Here is a 15,162-nt window from a genome sequence, read left to right as displayed (position 1 = left end):
CACCATGGAGGAAGGTGATAAAAACTAAGGTTGAGCTACATGCAAGGAAGATTGTTACTCCACTGACACACACTAATAAGGGTATCATGATTGTTCTGACTGAACACATGACCATTTTGATAGGTTAAAACCCATGCAATTATCTGTTCGGTATTTTGAAAACCACTCCTGGTTCAAACAGCTCTTCTTAAGGGAAAAACAAAACAAAACAAAACACCCAGACACAATGTCTTCCAATCTAGTACAAAGAAAAAAGCATCACCACATTTAAGCTTGTATTTGTGGCTTCTGTGTTTAATTTCCAATGTATCTTTCAAACTCAGTAAAACCTTTTCTGATACCTTAAAATAAAGGAAACCAAATATTTTACTTCCACTTTGTGTGTATTAGTATATCAATGGTTAAAAAATTAAATGGTTTTATTATTTCAAAAATGTCATAAAACACTCTTCAAATTTACCTGGTTTTCTTATGGCTATTCTTTTTGCTAGTTGTTTCTTTTTCATTTTTTTCTTTTTCTACTTTATCTTTTTTCTCTTTCTTTGACTGTGTAGGAGGCACAAACTGCTGAGTAACCTGCTGTGCAACCAACTGGGAGACAGGTCGAGGTTTCCTGTGTGCATGTTAAAAAGAAAGGTATTTTAAATTATAACTTAAAACATAAGTGCTTTGTGAGAGAATATCTCACATTATGAAAACAAATTAATAATACAATAACTTTCAAGTATGTATCATTGTTTTTCCTGTTCAACAAAAACAGAACAAACTATAACAGTTAAAATTTATAGTCTAAGATATATGTTCAAACATTAGAATACTGTTACATAAATCAACATAAGAAATTATTTTAAATGTATATCAAACTAAATGGGATGTACCCATATAAACATGAATTCTAAAAATCAAACTTCAAAGTTTACACTGAAATAATAATTTATCCCTCCTCCTTCAGAGAAGGAAATACCTAACCATTTGTGACAATGGCTATCTGTTTTTTAAAGCTTTTCATTTATTCATTTAATAAACATTTACTATCAAAATTTCTCACTCCTTATTGCTTAAATCCTTTAAGTTTCTTACATCTCCAGCCACAATCTCACTATGCTCTTTTGACCCTGGAAATCTACCCAGTCCTTTACGACTCATCTACTTGCTAACTTACTCATTTAGAAAGTATTTATTGAGAACCTACTGTAAGAACTGTTCAGGGATATCTGAAATGTTGCCTGGCTTCAACATCTGATGCTGGTACAAGCTTTCACCTGTCCACCTTTACCACAGAACTTGCACAACTGAGGTTAAGATTCAAAATACAGTCTCTAAGTTCTTGAGAGAGAAAGAAGGATACAGCAAGGAAAGAGGCAGAGGGAAGGAGGGAAGAAGTAAGATAAAAATACATTTTAACAGATGGCTCTACAAACAATAGTAACTTTATTGCATGAAAAATCCTGACCCTTTTTTGGTTAGTACAGTTTTTTAAAAATCTTTTTTCCCCCTGTTCCTCTGCAGCAAGACAACATAAAAAATAATGAGAAAATATTGTACAATCTAAGAATCAAAGCTGCCAGGCTGAGAGAAAATAGGAAACAGTATGTAAAGTAGGTTTCAGGAGATGGATAATGAATTTTGCTCAGGGCCTAGATAGTCTGAAGTACTGAAAGGATATCCAGGACAGATGTCCAATATACAACTTAAAAAATAGGACTGACATAGAGTTTGAGATGTAGATTAAGAGTTGCACAAATAAAAGTGATATTGACAGTATGGTAGTTAATGGCTGAGGTTAAAAAAAGAAAAGGGTTAAGGTGGCAGTTTTCAAATTTAAGGTACATCAGAATCACCTAAAAGGCTTAGCTTGCTTAGCCTACCCTCAGGGTTTCTGATTTAGTAGGCCTTGAAGTAGAGCCCAAGAAACTGTATTTCTAACTAGTTTCCAAGTTATGCTGAGGTCTCTGGGGATCACACTTTAAAAAGAAGCATGAAGAAGTGCAATATATCTGGTGAATACTGGTACTACTATAGGATAAAGTTTGAGATGGAGAGCAATGTGGTAGAGAGAGTGAAAAAAACCAAGTTGGATAGATAAGAAGGGATCCCACGATTAAAACCTAAGCAGTCTGATTTTATTCTTAAGTGATGAGAAGTCACTGAAGAAATTCAGACTTGAATTTTACAACAATTACTTGCATTAGTCTGAAATAGAAAGGTACTACACCACAGTAGAAGTAAAAATGTGAGACTAGTGGTCTAATAAGTGATCATGTAATCTCTGTACCTAGTGTTGTTTGTTGTTATTTTCTAACCATCAACAAATTTTCTGTAGTGGTTCTTTTTTTCTGTTCTTGAGTACATCGTTCCCTTTTCATCCTAGGCTTTCCTAAATGTATACTACACAACTATTCCACTTTTATTCTTACTTTAATGTGAAGGTTGATTTTCACTTAAAGATTACGATTTTGTACCTCAATTCTAGGATTATTTCATCTGGTTGAATTTTGAGAGAAAAGAAGCATAAAACATAAATGTAGTTTAATTTTTCAAATAAAGTTTAATTATTCAAATATAGTTTAATTATTCAACTAAAGTTCTCTGCTGCTCTGTAGGGCTAAAGAGCTTTCACTGAAGGTAGGAGGAACACAGTTTATGATGATCTTTTTACAATGTCATAAGTCACTCAACTCCATGTCCTACTAAAAAGAAAGCCCTTCTATCTCCAGGTATCTTAAGGTTTATGATCCCTTTTCTATTTGATGAGAAAAATCAGGATAGGAGGAAATTTTAGAGTGGGAAATAGTTAACTCAGGAAATAAAGGACAGAGTATCATTTATAAAATATACCTTTTTATGTTCACAGATTTATCATTCATGGTTTTGACAGTACACTTTTAGTAATGCCAAAGGATCCACGATGAGGAGTTAATGTGCACAAAATGGTTGCCTAGTTAATAAATGACTACTGACTAAGCCACTGGCCAACTACAGTCCATCATCTACTTATTAACATATGCCATGATTAGACTGTATTTGTCAGCTATGATATTCACCAATTTGGGGATCCCTATGTATCTTTCATAGACAGCCCAAATAGACTGTATAAAATTTGGCAGTCTATTCATTTACTATAATGTAAGAAAAGGGGGAGCATTTCATTACTTATTAGGACAGAATATTTTTGGGGCTAGCTGACCACCTGTGTGAGCAGGAGGTCAACGCATGTTGGCTTCATATATGTAGTTTTCAACTATGGTCTGCCTTCCACCCCCACTGACAAAAATCCCATGTGCTAAATATTATAGGAATAATATTTTAGGCTTGATCAACTTCATCATAATTGAGCTTTGTCATGTTGGACAGGTAAGATGAAAGAAAGGAAAGAAAGACAAAGAATATTAAAAACAAAGACTGATTCTTTACTAAAAAGAGATAGCATAACTCAAATTTCAGAAAGAAGTAATCTGCTTAGTAACACCAAAATATATGGCAAATTGAAGCAACGTGGTAAATATCATTGAATAAAAAAGGCTGGACTAAATCCAAACCTACTGTGAATCTGCTGATACTCTGGCTAACAAAAGCCCAAAAATCTAACCAAGGAAAGATTTTATAAAAAACCACCTGTTTACAGCCAGGCGTTGTGGCTCACGCCTGTAATCCCAGCACTTTGGGAGGCCAAGGCAGGCAGATCATTTGAGTCCAAGAGTTCGAGGCCAGCCTGGGCAACATAGTGAAACTCCACCTCTGCAAAAAAAATACAGAAATTGGCCAAGCATAGTGGTACGTGCCTGTAGGAGGCTGAAGTGGAAAAATCCCTTGAACCCAGGAGGTGGAGGTTGCAGTGAGCCATGATCACACACACCACCGCATTCCAGCCTGGGTGACAGAGTGAGACCCTGTCTTCTGGAACAAAAAAAAGGAAAGAAACTACTTGTCCGACAGATTTATTGCACATTTACATGTGTCAGGCACTAGGTAAGGTGCTGGAGATTAATCATCAACAAGACAAACACAGGCCCTGCCCTCATGCACTAAAAATTAAAAACAAAAGAACTGTGTGTTGTGTTAGAGAAAACAGAAGGAGGAGTTATTATAGACAGAGAAGAAATAACTTCTGTCCATGTTTAAATAGTCAGTATACCAGGGGAAACAAACATCACAATGGACCCTTTTAATAAGAGAACAATGAAACAACTTCATTAAGCATTTTATTAAGACTTTAAAAGAGAGTAAACCCAATTTCTTATTCCATAATAACTTGGTTTTGAAGTTATCTAGACCTCGAATGGCCAAAAGGTGTTTTGTTTGTTTTTGTTTTTTTGAGATAGCATCTCACTCTGTCAGGCTGGAGTGCAGTGGCCGGATCTCAGCTCACTGCAAGCTCCGCCTCCTGGGTTCATGCCATTCTCCTGCCTCAGCCTCCCAAGTAGCTGGGACTACAGGCAACCGCCACCACGCCCGGCTAGTTTTTTTTGTTTGTTTGTTTGTTTTGTATTTTTAGTAGAGACAGGGTTTCACTGTGTTAGCCAGGATGGTCTCAATCTCCTGATCTTGTGATCTGCCCACCTCAGCCTCCCAAAGTGCTGGGATTGCAGGTGTGAGCCACCGTGCCCGGCCAGGTTTTATTTTTTTTTTCAAATGTAACTAACTCCTCATCAACTGTCAGGCCTAATCCTAGAAACATTCATCTTTTAAGTACTGATTCTTGGTTTTAAATGCTCTCTCTCTCTCTCTCTCTCTCTCTCTATCTATCTATGAATGAGACAGTCACCCAGGCTGGAGTGTGGTGGCATGATCTTGGCTCAATGCAACATCTGGCCTCCTAGCTTCAAGCGAATCTCCTACCTCAGCCTCCCGAGTAGCTGGGATTACAAGCGTGTGCCACCACGCCTGGCTAATTTTTTGTATTTTTAGGGGGTTTCACCCATGTTGGCCAGGTTGGTCTTGAACTCCCAGCCTCAGGTGATCTGCCTGCCTCAGCCACCCAAAGTGCTGGGATTACAGGCATAAGCCATTGCGCCTGGCCTCAAATACATTTCTAATAGGTTTTAGCTTTTCTTTACTTCTACCACTTCTTGCACTTGTATCATAGGACGCTTTACTTTTGAAACCCTTGACAACTCGTAATTTCTGGAAGAGACAGACATTCTCTCTGCTTCAAAATTACCATTTTCATTTGTAGATGAGGTACACACACCTACCTTCAGCATCAGTCCACTAATGAACTATCTCAAGTAAATTTTTGCGTCAAATATAGAAGAAAAAGAATTTTGTCACACGTCTCTAAAGCAAAACAAGATGCTCCAAGTTCTTTTTGCAAAATATTGCATGATAAAATCCTTTCTGTTGAATGACTACTTATATGAGAAACCACATTTACTTTCTGTGCTCAGAAATGTTTGTTCACTTATCAATTATTGAGTTTGAGAAAAATGATCAAGAATATTGTCATCTGACAACTCATGGTCTGAGATTTCCCTTATATGGTCAATTTCAACATCACTACAGTTTTGGGTGCCACTATCACTGGCTTTACACCATCCCCTGATTCATCTAATAACTGAAACATCTTGTAAACTTCCTGTCATTAGGAGCAGAAAATGAAAAATTCTCAATTCTCAAATGTGTTCAATGAAAGTTTAAAAAAAAGAAAAAGGAGGGCAAACACTACAAAAATACTGTCTCTACACTTTATACTTTCTGGAAAGATGATAAAATAGTGTTGTTTTTTTTTTCCAAAATTGCACTATCCTTCTAGATGACTCCACCATTTTTCTGCTTTCTTATTATTTTGGTCTCTTTTAAATACAGTTGGAAATAACTAAGTAGTAAAGATAAAACAGTTCCTAGGAACTGAAAACCAAACGCCACATGTTCTTCACAAGTGGGAGCTGAACAATGAGAACACATGGACACAGGGAGGGGATCATCACACACTGGGGCCTGCTGGGGGGTGGGGGACAAGGGGAGGGAAAGCATTAGGACAAATACCTAATGCATGAGGGGTTTAAAACCCAGATGACGGGTTGATAGGTACAGCAAACCACCATGACACATGTCTATCTATGCAACAAGCCTGCATATTCTGCATATGTATCCCAGAACTTAAAGTAAAATTAAGATAAATAAAATAGTTCCTAGGATGATATAGCAAACTATCTCAAGATATAGGAAAAATGAAATAAGTAAGATCCCGTTATATACGACAGAAATATAAAAGGGACCAAAAGGTCCATATGGTAATTTCAAAAAATAAATGTTCTCCTTCTTTGAAGACCTCAAGGAAAGAATAAAACATAAAGTATCAATTCTGTAAGTGGAACCACTTGAAAAAGGACTCAAAAACTAAAATTGGGTTGAACTTAAGAAAAATTGTTTGTGTATCTACCTATTAAAACAATACACATATCCTGTAACTAATTATTTAAATACTACCGTATTAGAATTACCATTTCTGGTTCTTAGCTCAATGTTGAAAAATATTCGTAAGTAGCACACAACAGAAATTCAATAAACAAAAAGCTGTTGAAAATTTCTGGCCAGGCTCAATAGCTCACGTCTATAATCCCAGCACTTTGGGAGGCTAAGGCGGGCAGAGAGCTTGAGTCCAGGAGTCTGAGACCAGCCTGGGCAACATGGCAAAACCCTGTCTCTACAAAAAGTTAGCCAAGAGTGGTGGCACATGCCTATAGTCCCCAGCTACAGTCCAAGACAGTCAAGTCATCGTCTGGCTTTGTTTCCATACCTTGAGCTCTGACTGCATCCCAAGATTACTGGGTAAGTCAAATAAAATCACGAATGTTAAAAATATATATACTGTAAGTTATAAAATACTTTAATATTTATGAATATACACATATATCTTGATGGCATATTTTTAAGTCTAGGATTCTGTTACACTTTTGTCTCACATAAATCCCACAACATTCCTGACAAACCTTCCCATCACATCTATCTCAAGAAAAGAAAGACAGCATTATCTTTTTTTTTTCTTTTTTCTTTTGAGATGGAGCTTTGCTTTTGTTGCCCAGGCTGGAGTGCAATGGCGTGATCTCAGCTCACTGCAACCTCCGCCTCTTGGGTTCAAGAGATTCTCCTGTCTCAGCCTCCCTAGTTGCTGGGATTACAAGTGTGCACCACCATGCCCAGCTAATTTTTTTTGTATTTTTAGTAGAGATGGGGTTTCACCCTGTTGCTCAGGCTGGTCTTGAACTCCTTACCTCAAGTGATCCACCTGCCTCAGCCTCCCAAAGTGCTGGGATTATAGGCATGCGCCACCACACCCAGCCGAAAGAAATTTTATGTCATAAAATTTAAGCAGGGTGATTTAGTTTGAAGAGGCTTGGATTCTTCCTTAAATTCTTTTCAAAAAAATGATTATCTTACGTTGCAGAAAATAAAGATTCTAACCTGGTATTTAGCTATCGTCCCCAAAACTATCAAAATAATTTTAAACACAATTTCTCCTTTAAAAACACAAGAACACCCCATTCACAGAAACAAGCCACTATTCTCAAAGTAGTTACAGTAAGCAGAATCTACTAAACAAACTCTAGACCTAAGAGCATATTTGCACATTTACATGTCATTTGGTTGAGATGGCCTGCCTAAATATTTTTTAAAAACTTAACATTTTCTAATTAAATTTATAATTAGTATTAATATTTTAATTTAGTAAGTTTAAAAACTCACTCTTACCTTTTAAAATGTTGTAAATATTCTGGGGCTCATACCACCCCTCCCATCATAAGAACACTACACTTCTTTCACAGACATAGAAATACACTGAAGTCTCCCCCATCTAGATGGAAAAAACTCCTCCCTTAATCCCTTGTTTACTTGCTCTTCCTTTCTCCTCTTTCAGTATTTTGGAAATGTCTGCTATTCTCTCAGTTATGTCCTTGCCTTCACTTCTACCTTTCCAAACCTCTTTCCACTCCACTAAATAAATCACACTAAGGTCACCAAGTTTGCCAAAACCAAAGGACACCTTTCAGTCCTCATCTTATTTGACCTCTGTGTATCATGACACTTATATTTAACATTCTCCTGCACCACAGCTACAAAGATTCTTCTTACTCCTCTTCCTACCTTCTCCAGTAAGTAGGTCCTTCTCAGTTGTCTTATATCTAAACTGGCTCCTCTTAGTACTTCCTCTTTCAGCCCCTTTAATGTTGAGGTTACTTCATGCTGTTCTTAATCTCTTCTCTTTACTTTTTTTTTTTTTTTTTTTCCGGAGACATAGTCTCACTGCCCCCCAGGCTGGAGTGCAGTGGCACAATCTCAGCTCACTGCAGCCTCTGCCTCCTGGGCTCAAGCAATCCTCCCTCCTCAGCCTCCCAAGCAGCTAGGACTACAGGCATGCATCACCACACCAGGCTAATTTTTGTATTTTTTGTAGAGACAGGTTTCACCATGTTGCCCAAGCTCGTCTCAAACTCCTGGACCCAAGAGATCCACCTGCCTCAGTCTCCCAAAGTGCTGGGATTACAGGTGTGAACCACCGTGCCCAGTCAACTTCTTCTCTTTTCATGTTGAATACAAATGTTATTCTTGAAGGATATCAGTAATAATGACACTATTGGAGTAGTGGAGCTAGCTACAAGACTAAATTTTAGGAAGTAACAGGGTTAGAGATATACAGTAGAAGTGTTTCCTCCCTTCCTTTTCTCTCTTCTTTCTTGGTTTTAAGACAGAGTCTTGCTCTGTCCCCCAGGCTGGAGTGCAGTGGCATAATCACAACTCACTACAGCCTCCACCTTCTGGGGTCAAGCGATCCTCCCACCTCAGCCTCCCAAGTAACTGATACCACAGGCACGCAGAGCCACACCTGGGTAATTTTTTTTTGGTTTTTGTAGAGATAAGGGTCTCACAACGTGGCCCAGGCCAGTCTCAAATTCCTGAGCTCAAGCAATCCTCCTGCCTCAGCCTCCCAAAGTGCTGGGGTTATAGGCATGAGCCGCCAGACCGGCTATGTTACGTGTTTTTGATAAGTCAGTCAGTCACATTATCCTATAATTGTAGGTATGCTTGCAAGCTCCTGAAGGATTGTGAGTTTCCATTTTTGAAACACTGGTAACAAGCTCAGAGCCTGACAGGCATTCAACAAATGTTTGCTGAATGAATTAAATAGCACTTTTCTCTTCTGAATCTTCCATCTTTCCCTTTTTAAAATAATAATTTATCTCAAAACATGCTCATTTATCTTATATATCTTAATGATAACAAAGAATGCTTGATATCTGTGTTGGTTCCTGGCTTATATTCTGCTTCAGGGAGCTCATCCACTCTAAGAGTTCCATTTGTTTCCTCTATATAGAAAACCTGTGGCCAGATGCGGTGGCTCATGCCTTTAATCTCAGCACTTTGAGAGGCTCAGGCGGGCAGATCACTTGATCCCAGGAGTTCAAGACCTGCCTGGGCAATATGGTGAAACCCTGTCTCTACAAAACAAAACAAAACAAAACAAAACAAAAAACTATACACACACACACACACAAATTAATTAGCTAGGCATGGTGGAAAGCACCTGTAGTCCCAACTACTGGGGGTAAGGGACAGAAGGATCACCTGAGCCTTGGGAGGTTGAGACTGTAGTGAGCCATGATTGTGCCACTGCACTCTAGCCTGTATATCCAACTCTCCGATAGTATCATTATTACCCATATTCTTCAAGAATAATGTTTGTATTCAACAAGAATACAAACATATTCCTTGTCTTCTCCCTAATATCAGCTCTAAATGTTGAAGAGTGGGAAGTGGGAGAGAGCACTAGAGCAACATAAGTGGTCAGGAATTGTTCAGTTTCTTGTTTTTGTTTTTGTTTTGAGAGAGAGTTTCACTCTGTCTCCCAGGCTGGAGTGCAGTGGCACGATCTTGGCTAACTGCAACCTCCGTCTCCTGGGTTCAAGCAATTCTCCTGCCTCGGCCTCCTGAGTAGCAGGGATTACAGACATGCACCACCACACCTGGCAAATTTTGTATTTCTAGTAGAGATGGGATTTCACCATGTTGCCCAGGCTGGTCTCACTCAACTCCTCACCTCAAGTGATCTGCCCACCTCGGCCTCCCAGAATGCTGGGATTACAGGTGTGAGCCACCAAACCCAGCCAGAACTGTTTAGTTTTATCTGTAATATTCTAGTATTTTAAAGTAGATAATGTACTATCTGGGCATAGTGGTGCATGCCTGTAGTCCCAGTCACTCAGGAGGCTGAGGCAGGAGGATCACTTGAGGACAGGAGTTAGAGGGGCTGCAGGGCACTGTGATCATACCTGTGAATAGCCACTGGCATCTCAGCCTGGGCAACGCGGTATGACCCCATCTCTTTTAAAAAAAAAAAAAAAAAAAAAAGAGGGAAATATGTTACCTGTAGAATTACTTTTAAAAATAAAATCAACTAAGCACTTGCCAGAACTGGGTATATAACTCCTGATCATTTTTTCATTACAAAAATCTCACACCTGGGTGGGCACGGCAGCTCACACCTGTAGTGCTAACACTTTGGAAAACTGAGGTAGGTGGATTATTTGAGCTCAGGAGTTCAAGACCAGGCTAGGCAACATAGTGAAACCCCATCCCTACAGAAAAAAAAAAAAAAAAAATTAGCCAGGTATAGTGGTGCATGACTGTAGTCCCAGCTACCCAGGAGGCTGAGATGAGAGGATCACCTGAACCTTGGAGGTCGAGGCTGCAGTAAGCCATGACCCTCCACAGAGGGAGACCCTGTCTCAAACAAAAAAAGAATTTAAAGACAAGTATTTAGGCTCCTTAACAAACCAGCCTCTAACTACATTTCCAATGTTAATGCTATCTGTTTTTTATTCTTCCAGTGCTCTATGCTCTTTCTATATTTGATTTAGTTGTACAATGCTGAGAAAAGCCTTATTCACACAGTTAAGTACTTACAAATGACAATCTTTTAACTTTAAATTCACCTTGAATCTTGGGAAGCTCTTCAATTAAAATAATTTAGAAGCTTGAAAGAAAGATACAAGGAACTTTGAGTTAAAGTTGCATCGTTAACAGTAGTTAGTAAGCACTTACATTTTTATCATAATAAAGGAGAGAAGGCAAAATTATAAATTATTATAATTTGAAATCTCTTATATCCATCCATCTACCTGGCTACTAAGCCACAATGACAGCATGTACCATCAGCAGATGGGCTACAGCCTTCTTAAATATGCTTCAACTGAGGCATGTGCGATACAGTGGTGGATTAATTTAGATGTCATACAATTTTATGTAAGCCAACATGAGACCTGAATATTTTTTTAAGCGACTACGACAGGGGCTACAACATTCCTAATTGGTAACACATTTAAAAGCTTTGAAAAATATAGAAGCCCAGAGATAGCAGAAGTGCTATTCTGAAGTCTGCACAGGAGTGAATTAATCAAGCACATACCCAAGAGAAATGAAAACATGTGTTCACACAAAAATGTGTACATGAATGTTCACGGAAGCATTATCCTTAATAGCCCCAAAGTGGAAGCAACCCAAATGTTTACTAACTGATGAATGGATAAATCAAATATGGTGTACATTCGTAAAATGAAATATTATTCCTCCATAAGAAGGAATGAAATATTGACAGATACTACAACATGGATGAGCCTATGGCATTATCCTAAGTGAAAGACACCAGTCATGAAAGACCACATATTCTCGCATGGTTCTGTTTATATAAAATGTCTAAAATAGGCAAATTCATAGAAACAGGAAGTAGACCTGTGGTTGCTCAGGGTTAGGAAATTAAGGAATGAAATGGGGAGTAACTGCAAATGGATGTAAGAGAGAGGTAAAGAGAGAGAGAGAGACTCTGGAATAAAAATTCTCTTAAATACTAGAGATGGGGTCTCACTCTATTACCCAGACTGCAGTACAATGGCACAGTCATAGTCACTGCAGCCTCAAACTCCTGGGCTCAAGAGATCTTTCTATCTCAGCCTCTTAAGCAGCTAAGACTATAGTCACGAACCAGGCTCCAAGGTCTATATGTATTTAATTTTCAACAGCAAACACTTATGCAGCAGACCAGAACACAATTTTCCCCCAACTCCTGGAAGGTGGTGGCAGGAAGACTTGATTCCTTGGCAAACACTAAGATAGTCCTTGGTAAGCACAGACAAAACAGATTACTTACATCATTTCTATAAAAGCTAGGTTAAAGTTTTCAGCAAAGCCTCTCAAATCATTAAATGACATCACAGTTTGGCATTTGCTTTTCACTTAATTTGAAAGACTAAGGACCATCTTCAAGACTACAAATAGGTCACTCTCAACTTTCCCTTCCTCTTAACCAACTAAACATTTAAGTCCTTTCCATTTTTCTTTCATATTATTCCAACTGTTCCTCTTTATCATACCCACTAATACTACTCTAGCTTAACCCAACAGGAGACTTCTACAGCACCTTCTCCTTTCCAACCCAAGATTACTCTTGCTTCCATTAATTTATTTAACAAATATTTATTAAGCATTTACTATGTTCCATTGAATATTCCAATTACTGTTCTAAATACTGGGAACAGAGCACTGAACAAAACTTGCTTTTATCATATGCTGTTTTATCAAGGGGTGACCTTAGTTCTTATCTCACAGAGAAAAGAGAAGCAATTTGATTAGAATGTCCACAACCTTCCATCTGTACTGACACAGTCTGACTTCCCTACTACCCTTACTCTTATTTAAACCATCCATCTCTCTGCCCACTGGATCCCTTTCTCCAGGACACGCTCCTGCCACTGACCTCCTTTGTTTCCTGCTTAAACAATATTTCCTTCTCTACTAGGTTTTTCCTGTCAGCATACAAACATATTATGATAATTCATACCTCAAAAAGGAAAAAAAACGAACAAACAAAAAAACTTTTTCCTGAGTCCACATCCTTGTCTAGCCACTGCCCCATTTCTGTTTTCTTTTCCATGACACCTCAAAAAATGTGTATATATTCACTCTATACTTTTCCCACTCTCTCTCAGGCTCACATTAGTCAGGCTCTTGTCCTTCCACTCTAGCAAAATTATTTATTTCAAGGTCACTGATAATCACTTTACCAAGAGTCAGCTGTAGTCATCCCAGCCTTTTCCAGCAACATTTCACTGAGTTTATCACTCCTTCCCTTCCTGAAAAACTTTTTTCACTCAGCCTCTAGGACACCACACTCTTCACATTTCTCTCCTGCCTCACTGGCTACTCTTTCACAGTTTCATTTACTGATTCCCTTCCAGTCTCCCAAATTTCTAAACTTCAGAGTGCCTCAGTACTGAGTCTTTAGATACCTCTTACCTACGCTAACCCTCCAGACCAGTGCTACTCAAAGTGTAGTCAATGAATGAAGGGTAGCAATACCAGGTACCTCTTAAAAATGCAAATTCTCAGGCCTTGCACTAGAACTAGGGTGATTTTTTTATGCATGCTGAAAGTACTCCTCTTGGTGACCTCATTCAGTCCTCAGTTTTAAGTATCATCTGTACAATGGTTTTCAACCGTGGCTCCACATTGGATTTCACTTGCAATGGTGTTTTAAAAATACCAATGCCTAGAAAACAAAAGTTAGATTTTGCTAAATTTTATAAATAGAATAATATTTGTAAAAATAACATTTAAGGAAAAACTAGATTATGACATTGAAAGTAATGAACATTAATAATGAAAGTAGTCCCTGAATATTTTCTATGCATCAAGATTTTCCTCAAAGGCACACATAAACCCCTCATATTGAAACATATGAAAACAATGTGATCCATAACATCCAGGCATTTCCATTTCAAGATATGTACTCAGAGAAGGAAATATATGTCCATACAAAACCTTGTACACAAATATTCACAGCAACTTTATTTGTAATGGCCCGAAACTGAAAATAACCCAAATATTCATCAACAGGTGAATGGATAAAGAAACTGTGGTACATCCATACAATGGAATACTACTGAGCAACACAAAGAAATGAACTACTGACACTCCAGAGGAATTATGCTGAGTGAACGAGATTGGACAAAAAAAAAAAAAATACACACTGCATGATTTCATTTACGTAAATTTCTAGATAATGCAAACTAATTTATAGTGACAGAAAGCAGATCAGTGATTGCCTAGTGACCAGAGATGGGACGGGCGTAGGTACAGGAGGGAGGAATTAAAAACGGGCACAAAGAAACTCGGGAAAATAATGGATGTATGTCTGCTTTCTTGATTGTGGTGATAGTTTCACAGGTATATTCATATGTCAAAACTTAACAAACTGCATGTTTTATGTGTGGTTTACTGTATATCAATTATACCTCAAAAAAAAAAGCTGTCTAAATTTTTTTTAACCTAACCACTAATCAAATTAAAACGGGAGGACAGTGGCTCACGCCTGTTAAGCCCAACACTATGGGAGGTCGAGGTGGGCGGATCATGAGGTAAAAGACTGAGACCATCCTACCCAACATGGTGAAATACTGTCTCTACTAAAAATACAAAATTAGCCAGGTGTGGTGGCGCTACTCAGGAGGCTGAGACAGGAGAACTGCTTGAACCCAGGAAGCAGAGGTTGCAGTGAGCCAAGATCCCACCACTACACTCCAGCCTGGCGACAGAGCAAGACTCTGTCTCAAAAAAAAAAAAAAAAAAAAAAATTAACACAGGAATACCCAGGTCCCACTTAAATGAGGATCCGTAGGCTCAAATTTTTTGAAAGTTCCCAAGCGGATGTGTATTCAAAGGTTGAAAACAATTGATCTATACTCTGATACTAAAATTTTATCAGCCCCAATGTCTCCCATAAACTCCAGACTTAAATAACCAACTGCCTACTTAACATATCCACTTTGGGGCTAGGCTTGGTGGCTCACACCTGTAATCCCAGCACTCTGGGAGGCCAAGGTGGGTGGATCACTTGAGGTCAGCAGTTCAAGACCACCCTGGCCAACATGGCAAAATTCCGTCTCTACTAAAAATACAAAATTAGCCAAATGTGGTGGTGCATGCCTGTAATCCCAGTTACTTGGGAGGCTGAGGCAGGAGAATCATTTGAACCCAGAAGGCAGAGGTTGCAAGTGACAGAGTGTGACTCTGTGTCAAAAAAAAAAAAAAAAAAAAAAATCCACCTGGATGTCTACGAGTAGCTGGGACTACAGAAGTGTACCATCACGCCGGCTAATTTTTGTATTTTAA

At 38.5% G+C, this 15,162-nt stretch overlaps 1 protein-coding gene across 6 annotated transcripts in view; it reads right to left on the bottom strand.

Moving 5' to 3' along the window:
• LOC112617295 (YY1-associated factor 2) overlaps positions 1-15,162 on the bottom strand; it is a 79,807-nt gene that overhangs the window by 4,051 nt on the left and 60,594 nt on the right. For 5 of the 6 annotated variants that reach the window (XM_025374050.1, XM_025374049.1, XM_025374051.1 and 2 more), the window contains one exon: positions 461-613. In XM_025374050.1, coding sequence (XP_025229835.1) covers positions 461-613 — 153 coding nt within the window. Of the gene's footprint in view, positions 1-460; positions 614-10,902; positions 10,973-15,162 lie in introns of all 6 variants that reach the window. The other variant, XR_003117885.1, reaches the window with a different exon arrangement.

This window comes from Theropithecus gelada, unplaced genomic scaffold (genome assembly GCF_003255815.1).
Source record: "Theropithecus gelada isolate Dixy unplaced genomic scaffold, Tgel_1.0 HiC_scaffold_15989, whole genome shotgun sequence".
NCBI lineage: Eukaryota > Metazoa > Chordata > Mammalia > Primates > Cercopithecidae > Theropithecus > Theropithecus gelada.
This window is presented reverse-complemented; position numbering and strand designations above follow the sequence as displayed.